This window comes from Mobula hypostoma, chromosome 1 (genome assembly GCF_963921235.1).
Source record: "Mobula hypostoma chromosome 1, sMobHyp1.1, whole genome shotgun sequence".
In the NCBI taxonomy this organism is placed as follows: Eukaryota; Metazoa; Chordata; class Chondrichthyes; order Myliobatiformes; family Myliobatidae; genus Mobula; species Mobula hypostoma.
In genome coordinates this window covers 37,657,496-37,673,102 of record NC_086097.1, presented here as the reverse complement: position 1 = coordinate 37,673,102, position 15,607 = coordinate 37,657,496, and the positions used below count along the sequence as shown (strand labels likewise).

The window sequence follows — 15,607 nt, the reverse complement described above, 5'->3', positions numbered from 1 at the left end:
TCAAAACTGCAAAAGGAACTTCATGTGGCCTAGAGGTATGTTCCCAGACTACAGAAACACTCCAGAATATTTAGTCAAAATAGTAAAAATGTTATAAATAATCAAGCCAGGTTGCAGCTGTGGAAATACAAAGCAAATGTTTAAGACCAATACTAGATAAAGATGTAACCATCTTTAAGTATGTGGAAGACCAGAGTGGTTAAACGACATAATGGATATTGATGATGAGCAGAAGGGAAGGGTGCTGATATAAACATAAGTGTAAAGATGTGAAATACAATATCAGATTTTTTGGGGGGGGTGGGCTAGGAATAATGACTATGATTCAAGCTCTGAACTCAATGCTGTATGCAGAAGACTACCAAAACTTATAATCAGCGTGTTTCAAATGTGCACTGCTTTGAATGACAAAGGAGTTGAGAACAGAAATATAGACTGAGTTTGGGGTAGTAAATTAAATGATCTGAAACTTGCGGTCATGCCTGTGGCTTTGGTGGAAGCATTCTACAAATTAGTCATGAAATCTGTATTTTGTTATTCCCAGCGTAAAGCAAACCACATCGTGAAGAGGGCATAATTTGTTTAATTTGAAAGAAAACAGAGGTTAATTGCTGTTGAATTGAGATGTTAGGCATCTAGGCAGTGAGGAAGCATATTGAAATAGTTGAGGACTTGATGAGTGTCATTAAGGGAAACATTCTGTCAGAGTATTAAAAGGGGACACGAATGATGCTTAATGACAGCAGTAGAAATTGCAGAGATTCTGTTGATTATGAATGTTGACAACAGCAGCAAAAGTAAGAAGAACATTGTTGGGGTCTCAGGAGTATGATTGGGGTGAAGGTAAAATGTGGTAAATGGCAGAATTGAATCCATGGCTAAGGAAAAAGATCTGATTCAATAGTTGTTACAGTAAAAGTTGGCACCATCTGAAAAAATGCAACGAAGAGAGAGAAACTGGAAAAATGAGGTAGAATCCTTTCAGGAAGTTTTTTATTGGGCAATTCTCTAAAAATTATTGTGGAGTGGTTATTTCAGATAACTGCAGATGCTAGAAATCATAAATATAAAAAAAAAGATACTGCTGTAAGCACTCAGCAGATCTGGTAACATCTGTGGAAAGAGAAATAATTAATGTTTCAGGTAATACTGGATCTTGAATTTGGAATATTAACTTTTGCTTCTGCAAATGCTGCTTGAGCTGTTGAATGCAGCATTTTCTGTGTTTAAATCTTACTCTATGTTTTTTGTGATATTTAACAAAGTGAATAAGTTTAATTATAACTTAGTATATTTTTCCATTTTGGCAGCAATTCTTCCTTCAGTTAGTCCTGACAAAGGGTCTCGGCCTGAAACGTCGACTGTACCTCTTCCTAGAGATGCTGCCTGGCCTGCTGCGTTCACCAGCAACTTTGATGTGTGTTGCTTGGTTTTGCATATCATGGATTAGAAGGATTAATCTGAATACTACCCACTTTTTCAAATTAATTGTTTCCATTTCTGCATTTGTTTTAGCACAGCATGGAAACAGGCCTTTTGCCCAACTGGTCTGTGCTGGCCAAGATGCCTATCTGAGCTAGTCTATTTGTCAGCATTTGGCTTATTACCTTCTAAACCGGAGTTCCCAACCTTTTTTATGTCATGGACCCCTACCACTAACCCAAGGGTCCTTGGACCCCAGGTTGGAAGCTCCTCTTCTAAACCATGAACCTGGCCAACTGTCTTTTAAAAGTTGTAATTGTACCTGTCTCAACCACTTCCTCTGGCAGTTCATTCTACATGTGTTTAAAAAAAAGTTATCCCTTGAGTTTCTATTAAGTCTTTTCCCTCTCACCTTAAACTTATACCTTGTGGTTCTTGATTTCTCAAACCCTGAGGGGAAAGACTGAGTGCATTCAACCTATATACCTCCCTCATGATTTTATGCACGTCAATAAGATTGGACAGTCTCCTATGTTCCATGGGGGAAAAAAGTGCCAGCCTGTCTGATCAGTTGCTTTTAGTTCAGTCGCTCGACTCCTGGTAATATCTTGGTGAATCTTTTCTGTCCTCTTTCCAGTTTAATAACATCTTTCTTGGAGCAGGGTGACCATAATTGATTTCAAAGTGCTGTCTCACAAATGTATCAAGTCACTGTCCTGACTGATGAAGGCCAGTTTGACAAAAGCCTTCTTCACTGCCCACTTTCAGGGAGCCACATGTACCTGAACTCCAAGATCTTTCTGTTCCCACAACATTTTGGGCCCTACTACAATGTTATTTAATTTAGAATTGAAAAGTGGAACTCTATCAATCTTTGATGCCTGAGATCTTATTTTTCCTATTTTTAAGCACTGGAATTAAGCCTTCAGCTTTTCAAATTTTGGTTGACCTTTTGCCTAGTTTTGCAATGTGAAGAGTTTTAACCTGAAAGATCACCCCCCCCGTCTATTTTCCTCCACAGATGCTGCTTGATCCATTGAGTGCCTCCAACAGTTTGTTTTTTTTGCTCCAGATATCAGCATCCAAGGTCTCTTGTGGCTCCATCCTAAATATATGTATATTTGTTTCCAGCTGTTTCTCGATGCATCTCTGTCTCTCTCTACAAGTCTTATCACTTTAAAAGTATGCTGTTTAAGCATTGGATGAGTTATTTACTGACTAGCTGGGGCAAACATTTATTGCCTGCCTACTCATAAAGCTCTTGACCAGTTGGCGTTGAACCTTTGTCTTAAACCAGGATTTTTATAACTTTGCTACTTAATTGGGATACAATTTCCACAGATCAAGTCATTACACTGATGGTGCAGAATACAGTGTGTTGCAGTTACAGAGAAAGTGCAGTGCAGGTAGATAGTCAGGTGCAAGGTCATGAAGAGATAAATTGTGTGGTCAAGAGTGCATCATATTGTAGGCATCTGTTCAATAATCATTAACAGTGGGATAGAAGCTGTCCTTGTGCTTAATGCTTTCAGGCTCTTGTAACTTCTGCCCAATGGGAGGGGGAAATGAGAGAATGTCCAGACTGGGTGGGGTCTTTGGTTATGTTGGCTGCATTACCAAGGCAGTGAGCAGGGTAGTCTGGAGTCCATGGAAGGAAGACTGGTTTCTGTAATATGCTGAGCTGTGTTCACAATTCTGCAGTCTCTTGCAATCATGAGCAGAGCAGTTGGCATACCAAGCCATGATGCATTTGGCTAGGATGCTTTTTATGGTGCATTGATAAAAATAAGTCATTGTCAGAGGGGACATGTCAAATTCCATCAGCCTAAACTCCCAATCCTCTTGTCCTCATTATTGTTGATGTAAACAGAAACATGTACACCAACCCCTTTCCTGTAGTCAATGACCAGCTCTTTTGTTTTATTGAAATTGAGGGAAAGGTTGCTGTCATGACAGCATGTCACTTGGCTATTTTTCTCCCTCCTGTACTCATAGTTACATGAGATGCAGCTCACATGTAACTGCAAACCCATTAGTTAGAGCAAAATCTGGCCATACACTTGTGTGTATAGGAAGTAAAATGACTAGGAATGTTCAAGATTTTTCCCCAGCTATGGTGAAGAAATTGCGAAGTCCAAGTCAGGCAGTAATATGGATAGGGAAATGAGTTGTACTGTTGTATGTTGGTTGCTTTCCTTCAGCTGGTAGAGATTGTAGATTTGTGATGTACTGTGAAATACTGGGGAGAAAGGAAATGATAAAGACATTAAACAAATACTTAGTGTTGATCTTCACAGAAAAAGATAAAAACTGATCAAAATGCTACAGAATGCAAAACTAAGGAAATTAGTTCTGGCATATTGGAAGTTAGCAAATGTGATCCCATTATTTTAAAAAGGAAGGAGAGAAGTGGCAAAATACAGTACTAGAAGCCTAACAACAACAGTCAGGGAAACTTGTATAGTTGCAGGGAGAATATGAAAATTTCATTGGAGGTCAGAAATGAACCTGGATCACTGGAGATGTGAAGCAATTGCCCTGTTTGCAGTGCCTAAGCGCTGGCCTCAAACTTTTTTGGCATTTGATTCCATCTTGTCTGTGGAAATGAAACTAAACAAATCAGTGAGGATTGTGCTGGGGACAGATTACAAGTGTCGTCATGCTTCCAGTGCCAACATAACATGCCACAAACTTACTAACATTAAATGTACATCTTTGGAAAGTGGGCGGAAACCAAGAAGCTGGACGATCCAGGAGTCAATAAATTTGCTGCTGTATTTCCTTGCATTATAAAAGTGATTGTTTTTCAAAAGTAACTATAAAATGCTTTGGATATCCTGAAATTGTGAAAAGAGATGTATGTTCTAATGTTAAATATTATTAAGATGTTTAGTGCAATTTCTCTTTCATGTTCACAGTACATTATGTTCTCAGAGACATTTGTAGATTTGAATCATCTCTTAACAATACAGTGTGCCCTATATTATGATTGTTTAGGTGACGGATATTTGCCCTCCGAGAATTAACAAATCATTATCCTAAACTTTGAGATGTAAAATGAATATTGTCTCACTGAATTTATGTTGCAAAGAAACTTACGTTTTTCATATTGCGCCTCAATGCATGTACTGTTGAGACAGCTTACATCATGGAAACCCACAATTTGCATTATAGAAACTCACAATATGGACCATTTTCTAGGAAAACAAACAAGGACTGTTGTAATTTAGGAGTTGTCATTATTATGGACAGCAATTTATTTAGTTTACATTATTGTTATAAAACCATTCAGTTGAAAAGAATAAATTAAGAAATAGAAGTGGGTACAGGCAAACCTGCTTCATGTGTCTGCTCTGCCAGGTAAGGTCATAGCTGTTTTTTGACGAACTGCCAGTTTCTTCAAAGATATTACAAAGTCTGTTGATCTCTGTCTGAATATACTATGTGATGAGCCCTCTCACATAGAAGTTCCTGCTTAGATGTGAAATTTATTTTCACGTCTGCTCTTGAGTGTCTGAGACTGTTACCCTTAGTCACACCGAGCAACAGAAAAGGCCGAAGAAAGTAGTAGATACAGCCCAATCCATCACAGACAAAGCACTTCCCAGCACGGTACATTTACATGGAACACTGCCACAAGAAAGCAATTTATATCATGAAAAACCATGTCTTCTTCTCGCTACTACCATTGGACAGGAGGTACAGAAGCCTTAGTTCCCACATCACCAGGCTCAGCAAAAGTTATTACCCTACAAACATCAGGCCCCTGAACTGTTGATAATTCACCATTAATCTGAACTGATTCTTCAACCTAGAAACTCACTTTCAAAGACTGCAGCTCATGCTCTCAATATTTATTGCAGTTGGTTTTTTGGTACATTGGTTCTTTGTCAGTCTTTTTCTATGTGTAGTTTTTCATAGAATTCTATTGTGTTTATTTTATCCCTGTAAATGCCTGCAAGAAAATGAATCTCGAGGTAGTATATGGTAACATATAGTATAATACTTTGATAATTTACTTTGAACACTATCCCTGCATCATATGTGTCAAGCTGATAACATTTATATTTCAGTGAGATCACCCTTTGTTCTTACTGAAGAATGTAGGTCCAGTTTTCTTAATATCTCCTTTTAAAATGATCCTTCTCACAACAATCTAGTGAACTTGCATTGTACACTTCCAATCACAAATTTATCTCTTCCCACATTGGGAAATTCAATTGGTATGCAATTTTGCATTAAGACACCCTTAGTCTTGTATTAATTCCTCTTGAATTAAGGCCCAGTATGTTGTTTGCCTTCCTGTTTGCTTTTTGCACCTCCATGTTAATTAAAATTGATTCAATGCACAGCGACAACTGGATTCCCCTTAATACCGACACACTTTAATCTTTCACCATTCATGCGGTGCTCTGCTTTTCCAATTTTATTTAAGTATAGTAGGTGATTAACATTTTTGGTTTATATTCCCACCCATTCATTTAACCTCTTATTTCTCCCTGAAATCTCCAGGCATCCTCTGGAATGCATTTCACTATTTATTCTTGTGTCAGCAACTTTTGATATATTGCATTTTATCCTCTTAATCAAATCATTGATATTCATTGTGGACAGGTGGGGACCCAGTACTGATCCCTTGGCATCCCAAAGTCACAGGCTTGTAAATTAAAAAATGATTAATTTTTCTTGCTTTCTTACAGCAAACTAATCTATGCAAGTAATTTCTTATTAATTTCATGTGCTTCATTTTGGTTAATAATTTCTCGTATCTATTTAAAGCCTTCTCAAAATCCAAAAGATAATGGCTGATTTTTCTTATACTGCATTGCCACTTACCTCTTAAGTTCATATCTTTTCAAATTTTTGGTCCATCGTATCCTACGAGTTAGACCCTGAAAGGAAACTTTTAACAGATTCATGAATAATGATTTCCCAGTTTTACATGTGTACTGTGCTCTGTTAAGTTATTTTTTCTCTTTGGCCTCTTGGCCTATTCCTGAATAATAGATTCTAGCATTTCCTCTTTATGTTCAGACAACTGTGCATAGTTGCTTATTTTCTATAGCCATCTCTTTCAAAATCGTAACATTCACATCATTAGGGTTTAATGTCTTTCAATCCCATTGATTTTCTGCTGCTAGTTTTTTGGACAAAATGCAACTTTTCTACCTCTACTTGTTCACTTTAGATCAGTGGTCTGTACTATTTCTGAGGGGTTCTTTGTGTGCTACTTTAGGATATACAAAGCATTTGTTTAACATTTCTGCATTTGCTTCATTCCTCATTCCTGTCTCAGTCTGGAAGGGACCAACATTAGCATTCTGTTACTGCTTCCTTTGAAAACATATACATAGAAGCTCTCGCTGTCCTTTGTTTGATTATTAGCCATGTAAAAATTGTCACCAAAGAGATTAATAATGTGCAGGCACAGCATGAAAAACTGGTTTAGGCAAACAGGTATGCATGAGTATTTCCTTAACCCAGTTTTGTGCATTTCCTTGATGCACTTTTTTTTCTAGCCTTACTCTTAATTCTCAGGACACCAGTAAGTTTGTCATGAAAGTTAAAACTAAAGTCACCAAGATGGCTTCAGTAATAGCACCCCGGTCAGAATATTTGGTTGTGCAATTATTTGGTAGCTATATTAACCATGAGAGGGCCGCTGTTAATGGGTTACTTTGTATTATCTTGCTAATTTAATTTCTTTGCTGACTATTGGGTTTGTAAAAGTTCAGGCAAATCCTCTTGGACCATCGGGTGATTGGGTGAGTGGTCATTTACAACAATTGTTTACAAAATAGTCAAGGAAAAAACCCAACTAATTGATGTTATAGTCTTGTAATGACATAACATTTGTCGCAGGAGGAGGAAATGAATGACAGAAAACAGCTTCCTGTTGAGATAGGCAGCTAACCTTTTTAAAAAAAACACCACATTGTTTTCTCCCACATCCAGGGTTAAAATATATAATTAATTCAAATTCAAATGTTTTTTGTCAATTTAAAAAATGATGAAAATATGACACATTTATCAGCATTGTAAACTATTAAGAACAATTCAGAATACAGTGCTAGTAGTTCACATAAACAAAGGAACACAAAGCTTGGCTTACATTTGCTTTTACTTATAACAGGGCATCAGTAAGCTGAATAAGCTCCATAACATTGGTGATCCAGTGGCAAGCTTATAATAACAACAGCTTTATGTTTGCTTTTCTTTCATTGTATGTCCTTAGGGATGGAAGGTGGATCAGAATTATTCTCCATACTATTTGAATAAACTCACAAACTAATAAAGTGGGAAGGTTGTTAAGTTTAACACTGCTTTGGAATTGTATGTGTTAAATGTTCACCACCTGAATCTGTAACAGGAATTACATACACACTATTTTAATTTTAAGTAAATTGAATAGCCAGAAGATTTTTTTTTAAAAAGTTTGTTTACTTTTTCTTTCAGTGCTGAGCATCTTGTGGAAAAAAAATGGGAGCTTTTCTAGATAAACCAAAGATGGAAAAACATAATGCTCGTGGTGAGGGAAACAATCTACATTATGGACTGAGCAGCATGCAAGGCTGGCGAATTGAGATGGAAGATGCGCACACAGCAGTTATTGGCCTGCCACATGGACTTGATGCATGGTCATTCTTTGCCGTCTATGACGGGCATGCCGGATCCCAAGTTGCTAAATATTGCTGTGAACATTTGTTGGATCACATCACTAGCACCCAAGATTTCAAAATCGCTGATGATCTGACAGAGCCTTCTGTGGAAAAAGTAAAGAATGGAATTCGTACAGGATTTCTGCAGATAGATGAGCATATGCGAACAATCTCTGAGAAAAGGCATGGTTCAGACAGAAGTGGGTCAACAGCGGTGGGAGTCATGGTTTCACCCAAGCATATTTACTTCATCAACTGTGGAGACTCACGAGGATTGCTCTGTAGGAATGGGCAGGTTCATTTCTTTACACAGGATCACAAACCAAGTAATCCACTGGAAAAAGAGCGCATCCAGAATGCTGGTGGCTCAGTGATGATTCAGCGTGTGAATGGTTCCCTTGCTGTTTCAAGAGCTCTTGGAGACTTTGACTACAAGTGTGTGCATGGGAAGGGACCAACAGAGCAGCTTGTCTCACCAGAACCTGAAGTTTATGAAATCGAAAGAACAGACGATGACCAGTTTATTATCCTAGCATGTGATGGGATTTGGGATGTCATGGGGAACGAAGAGATCTGTGAATTTGTTAAATCCAGACTAGAAGTTAGTGATGACCTTGAAAAAGTTTGTAACCAGATTGTTGACACATGCCTGTACAAGGTATATTGAATATGCTTTCCAGTTTTATTATATTTGATCATTTTCTGTTATCCTTTAACATATTAGAATTAGACTTATCATCGCTGTCATATGACTTGAAATTTGTTGTTTTGCAGCTGCAGTGCAAGGCATAAAAATCTATAAATTACAAAAATAAATAGTGAAAAAAGAAATAACAAGAATGGTTCAAGGACCATTCAGAAATCTGATAGCAAGGTGAAGGAACTGTTCCTAAGTCGTTGAATGTTGGTCTTCAGGCTCCTGTATATCCTCTATGATGATAGTAACCTGACAAAAATGGTCTTCAAAAGCATATATTGTTAATTTTCAGTACTGAATTCCATCATGCCTTGAGAGTAACACACATCAAAGTTGCTGGTGAACGCAGCAGGCCAAGCAGCATCTATAGGAAGAGGCGCAGTCGACGTTTCAGGCCGAGACCCTTCGTCCTGACGAAGGGTCTCGGCCTGAAACGTCGACTGCGCCTCTTCCTATAGATGCTGCTTGGCCTGCTGCGTTCACCAGCAACTTTGATGTGTGTTGCTTGAATTTTCAGCATCTGCAGAATTCCTGTTGTATGCCTTGAGAGTGACTAGCAATTAGATATACTGCAGGGACTATTGTGTTCCTGCTGTCTGAATTGTCTTTACATTCTGGAGATAATTGTAGATGCATCTTCCTTCATGTGCCTTCTGCAAAATTGTATTATTGTTTGCATAGCATCATGAAATTATTTATGGGTTTGTGAGTTTTTAAGAAAGAAATGTTATTCTGTTGGAATAACATTGAAATGCCGCTGATCTTGCTAAAATCAACAAATACAGGTGGATCTGGTGACAAAATTTGTAACCTAAGTGTAAAGTCCTAAAGATGTGCTATATTGATAGTATGGACATGCTTTTCTAATGGCCTTGAGATCTGGGCGACTCGATATATAAATTGTGGGGAAGGGACGTGCTTTTAAACTAACAAGATAGGTTTTTGAATTATTCTGGAGGATTCTTGCACAAGTGAGGATAGAAAAACGAGGTGAATCATCCAGGGCTATTCATTGCCACTGGGTGTATTTATAGTGGAGGTTGATAAGTTTTTGATTAGTAAAGGCATCGAAGATTATGGTGAGAAGGCAGAAGAATGGGGTTGAGATGGATAATAAATCAGCCACAGCGGAATGATGGAGCAGGCTCAATGGGCTGAATTGTCTAATTATGCTTCTATGATATATGGACTATCTATATGTTATAGAATGTTCTTTCAGTGCAGCAATTTAATTTAGTTATATTGTAAATAAAAGGTGAACTGGAATACAAATTCCTATGAAATCACTGGTCAGAAAGCAAATTTTTGATTTGCAGAATTTGAGAGAAGAATGACATGTACTAAAAGCAACGTGCATTTACTTTGAAATATTATTCAAGGTTTTTTTTCCACAGGTAAAGAGCTGAATTTTGATAAGGTTATTCACTTTGTTCATTAAATATGAGAAATCTTTTCAACTAATTGTATTTCCAAACTGATTCTTGTAGTGATTATTTTGAAACTGTTTGTCCAAGAGCCGAGCAGCAAATATACTCCTTGTGTTGCAGCTGAATGCTGGCTGTCACCATGTTTACTTTTAAATCTGCAGGAAAACTGAATAGTGGGATATATTTATAAATTTTGCCACAAGATCTACCTTTAGTAAGTGATTTAGGGTATATCTTGCTTATTTATTTGTATGACTGATAGTATTTTTCTTCCACCTTCAAAACAGGGGAGTCGAGACAACATGAGTGTTGTTTTGATTTGCTTTCCAAATGCACCAAAGGTGTCGCCAGAAGCAGTGAAAAGAGAAGCTGAGTTGGACAAATATCTGGAGAGCAAAGTGGAAGGTGGAGCATCTAAAAAAACACTTGCTGCTAAGTAAAATAACTTTAAAAAGTAATTAAATTGTGTTAACCCTCTAAGTTCGTTTATGTGAACTGGCATCTAAATTTTATAAGTCTTTTATTTGCATTTGCTACTCAGTGAACTTAACTGGTACTTCAGTATAATGCTGGATATAATGCTTACTACCTGAAACATTTTATTAAAATACTGTATAGATTAAAATTTTACTTTTATAAAAATTTCTTTGTGCTATTATAGATAAATGTGTGAGCTTAGAGGGATAACTTTCAGTTAATACTGTTAAGTTGTAGTTTTCAGTTACGTATCATATAGAGTTCTTGGAGCAGTTACTAGTTTATGCTAGCACTTGGCAGTTTGGTTGTGGTGACCATTTCACTTGCAGGACAATTAAATTCCAATAATTATCAATGTTTCAAGAATGTGTGGTTGTTATAATTGTTGTCCATCTGAAAAATTAATGCTGCTAGTGTAATTATTTACTGTAGTTTGCTCAGGTTTCTAAAAGCTGTCATTGTTACAATGTAGCTGTGCCCTTGAAGTGTTGCTGCTTTGGTTCTGCCAACTACAAAAAAGTAAACTATCACTTGTTCATGTTTTAAATGCTCCATCAAAATGTTGTATTCGGTTCAAACAAAACATTCTGTTTGTAATAGAATGTTAGGCACAAGGTTAGGCACCCTGGGCAAATGTCTGCATTTTTGGAAAAGAGTTATTGCCCTTGTTCTAAGTTTTCAAAACTTTGAGTCAATCATATTTAATTTCTGATATTTGGTTGAACAGGAAAAATGGTCATACAGTCATTGTGTGTTACAGCCCACTTCAATACATCTGTTGTGAATAATTTGTCACTTCAGTTTTGCTTCCTAAGTTGAAAATAAAGCTGGCAATCAATATTTAAAATAGATCAAAATAAAAGTAAGTTTCTTGATTGCTAGCTATGAAGTTTGAACGATATAATGGGGTTAACTTGAATCACCATTCCAGATAAAATAAATTTCCATATGAAGACAAAATCTGATATTACAGAAGTTATACCTTGTTTATTTAAAAAAAAACAAAAAGAAGTATGCTTTTGATGTGCATACGTAAGCAGGAAATATTGTGTACTCTTCAAAAATTCAAGTTTGACCATTTCAGCATTGGATGGATGAGTATTACCTTACTTACGGTTAGCTTAATTTAAGTGTAGGGTTATCTGTCATAGCAGTGTGAAAATGCTATGTTTTTTTTAAGAAAAAGCTCTGTGTGTTTATGTTAACACACAAATTTGTTGACTTTATCTAAACATGAGATGGATTTTTTTATTTATATACACCAAGCAATAATCATTCACATTCAGATTTAAATTGCATGAGCATATTGTTGACCTATTGCATGTGACCATGTTGGGGAAAGCGTCCACTTTAAACGCATTTTTATGCCCATAATCACAATTGATTATTGTTTTTAATTACATTTCATCATATATTAAATAAATACAGGAAGTGATTGTGGATAGCTGACATACATAATATTCAATTTGCTTAAAAAGAAATTAAATTTCGTAGAAACGTTTGTACTTTCAGCATTGCTTACTAGTGAGAATTCATGTTTTTGTATCTGATTGTAGCGTATATCTGCATTGCTTGTTAGACATTTGACTGCAAGCAGACCTGGCTGAAAAAATAAAACATAAATAGCCAAAATAACTGAGTTTTAAAAAATTACATTGGTGCAAAGGTTTTTTTCTTAAAGTAGTTCTTCCATTGGAATTAGCAGCAAACATTTTGGCTGGCTCACTGTCTGTTAGAAACCCTTGGCAAAAATGCCTTCTAACCTGTAAATCTACATGCTTAATTTTTTTGTTACATACATTCAAACCACTTAAAAATGCTAAAATAATATGAATCAAAATGAATTAATCCAATAATGTAGTTTATTTTACAATGCTTGGAGCAATAGGAGAGAAATGCTATTTTGTATTGAAAATAGCTGAGTTGTAGTTTATAAAGTATTCTACAGTTTTTTTTAAAGGAATGTTGTAACATGTTAAATTTTCGGTATCCATTAGTCATGTAGAGTTGTGTTCAGTGGATACTCGTGGCACATTTATACAGTAAATTTCTCAATCTGCCATCAGATTTTACTTTGAATCTCACCAGGACCTCTTGTTCCCACGCTGGAAAATTTATTACATGGAGTATCTAAAAAAAAGTTATTGTGTAGTTTTGGGTATTAATAGCAATCGCATCTAATAGTCAGAAAATCTGCCAAACTGGCACCATCTAAGTCTGAAGGGTGCTAGAATATTGCAGTTCTACTGTATCGAGTATTAGAGCAAATTAAAAGGGGAGCACTTGACTATAGTTTGATGCAGCATTGAATTTGGAGGCAATTTGTAATGTATGATTAGGATCTGTATTTTTATAGTTGATGCCTATATGAATTTACTGCCTGATGGGAATTGGGACGCAACTGGTATCAGTTCTAAATGCATGAAGTGAACTTAAGTGTGCAGTAGTTCAAAGATGAAATTTTGGTCCAAAATAGACCTATAAAATGTACGTTCAAAATTGATCAGAAAGTTCTGTGCAGTCTTGTTTATGTGAACAAAAAGTTTCAAATACTTGTGAATATATGTCATTATGTTTGTCAGTTTGGTCTAGTTTAGTGACAGGTCAGAGAACCATGTACTTACAGGCCATATTCCAATTTTTAAATATTTTGGCTTTAAGCATATACAGATTTATCGGTAATATTACTTTTGTAAAATTATGGAACTGTAGCTGATGTTAAATTTCTTACCGCCACAATAGATTTCCTTTTAGTACAGGTTACAAACTATATTCCAAATATTAGTAATCCTTTTTCATTCTTTGATCAGTAACTTCCTTAAATGTATCAACTGAACAGAATATGAAATCTGTTTAATTACATTAAAATGGCATAGGGATTTCTGGGCATTGTCATAAATAATTTGAACATTATAAGCAAATGAAGAGGTGTGCATTTATGAATGATACAGAATGCAGTTGTATGCTATAAAGTGATGTCAAATGTATGCTAACACTTGCATTTCATGGCAGTAATAGCATTGTGTATCAGTTATGCACACTTTTGAACTGATCATTGCTATTACATAATACCTTGATATGATCTAGAAAATTAAATTTAACTAAATTTCACAGTGAATCACTGATGCCTACCATAAATTTGAACCAAAATACCACCCAAATTACGGATTTGCTGATCAGGTAACTTTGATTAGATGACTTAATTCCTTCTTTTTATCCTGGAGACAGTGAGGCTTGGAAATTTGATAGTTTGGAAGTTTCTGCTGGAAGCTGTTATGTTCTTGAACATAATGCAATTATTATCCAATTAAGCTAACTTTTAGAAAGGAATTAGTTAAACTAATAAATGTACGATTTTTGCTGAAGTTGTTGGGGTGCCCATCAGGCATAATTTTAAATTTCTCAAGTTTTATTTATTTTTATTCTATCTTCCTTTTCTTATAGTCTTTTCAAAATGTAAGAATAAAAAGGATTGTGTGTGGGGATATATATATATTTTTTAATAATTTGATTTTCAATCAAACTAAAAACAAAGACATTATATAATGTACTTTATAACAGGTAATTTAACGATGTATTTTCCTAAGTGACATTTCAGGTAACAGTGAAGTATGCTACAAGTTGGCACTCTGCAGATGGATAGAAGCAATAGACATATACAGTGGAAGAAATATAATAATTTGCGAAAATTAATACCCGTTGTATTGAAGTTTTATTCTGTGGCAGCATCAGTTAATCTCCCTTGGCTGTGCCTATGTGTCTGGTAACAAGCAGTATATCTGTCTTATTTGTAGAAGAAACAATGAGTTGCTAAATTGTCTTGCTATCCTTTTGTCTCAACATCTTCAGTCAAATAAGACCTTAAAGTATTTACAAACATATACTGTGACGAAAAAGTGATTAATATAATGTAGTCACTTGCTTAATGTTTGCACACAAAAATTTAGCAAAATGATAATCTTATATATAAATTGAGCAGTTTAGTTATGATTTAAAATATATGGCTAGTAAGTAGCTGTAAATCTTTTATTTTTGTATAGTAAATTATACATGTAGGATTAAATACAATATACTGATAATGTTAGTCATAGTAATAAAGTTATGTTAAAAAGTTATTCTAATAAAGACTTTTGCTGAATCAATTCTGAGATCTTTGATTTTTTTTTCATACGACTAAGTTTTAGGAAGCATTTGTATAATACTTCCTTAAATCTATTTAAAGGCTGTTCTAAATCCCACAAGTAAGATTTCTCTGAGTCATGATTGCTTTTCATTAGTTAAAAATAGAGCTAATTTGTGTGGTGAATGATGCATAACAGTTCGAACCCAGCAGCTTTAATACATTAAATTTTTCATGAATTGTTACATGTTTTTAGAACATTGGTCAGATTTCAAAATTTTCTCCTAATGGCCTATTTTTGAACCTTAATAACTGGGTACTCAAAAATTCATCCCATGGTTGTATAAGTTGAATATTGTCAATACAGATATCTTATGGGAAGCTATATCATTACCGGAGGATTCACTGATCTTTCATGGTTGCTACTATGTTGTTTGTCTCGTAGTTTTTCCAATTTTGATTTTCTTATATTCACATAGTTTTAAAATGCATATTCTACTGACCCACAAGTCCTTCTGATTTCCCAGAAATCTTTGAGAAGCAGGGTGCTGAGGGGGTGCCAGATGTAGTCCACATGATGCGTGCTTTGTCGTCGGAGAGCATCCCAAACCTCCCACCGGGAGGTGAACTGGCCAGCAAGTGAGTGCACAATGTGTGGAATCATAACTTACATTTAAAAATCAATATGCACTGGTGAAAGGAACTTAATAGGGGCTGCTAATCGCATGCAATGTATAACTCCATACCAGCACAAATTCACTGCCTCATTTTGCATTTTGTAATGGTAGGAATGGATGATATTGAC

At 35.7% G+C, this 15,607-nt stretch overlaps 1 protein-coding gene across 13 annotated transcripts in view; it reads left to right on the top strand.

Annotated features, from left to right (window-relative positions):
• Nucleotides 1–15,607, top strand: part of ppm1aa (protein phosphatase, Mg2+/Mn2+ dependent, 1Aa) — a 65,475-nt gene that overhangs the window by 1,357 nt on the left and 48,511 nt on the right. For 8 of the 13 annotated variants that reach the window (XR_010017736.1, XM_063046623.1, XM_063046581.1 and 5 more), the window contains exons 2-4: nucleotides 7,879–8,739; nucleotides 10,493–10,610; nucleotides 15,330–15,441. Coding sequence is in view for 11 of the 13 variants with exons in the window: in XM_063046623.1 (XP_062902693.1) it covers nucleotides 7,903–8,739; nucleotides 10,493–10,610; nucleotides 15,330–15,441 (1,067 nt within the window). In the remaining 2 variants the exon portion in view is untranslated. Of the gene's footprint in view, nucleotides 1–7,878; nucleotides 8,740–10,492; nucleotides 10,660–15,329; nucleotides 15,442–15,607 lie in introns of those variants that run through there. The other 5 variants (XR_010017744.1, XM_063046657.1, XM_063046649.1 and 2 more) reach the window with 2 other exon arrangements.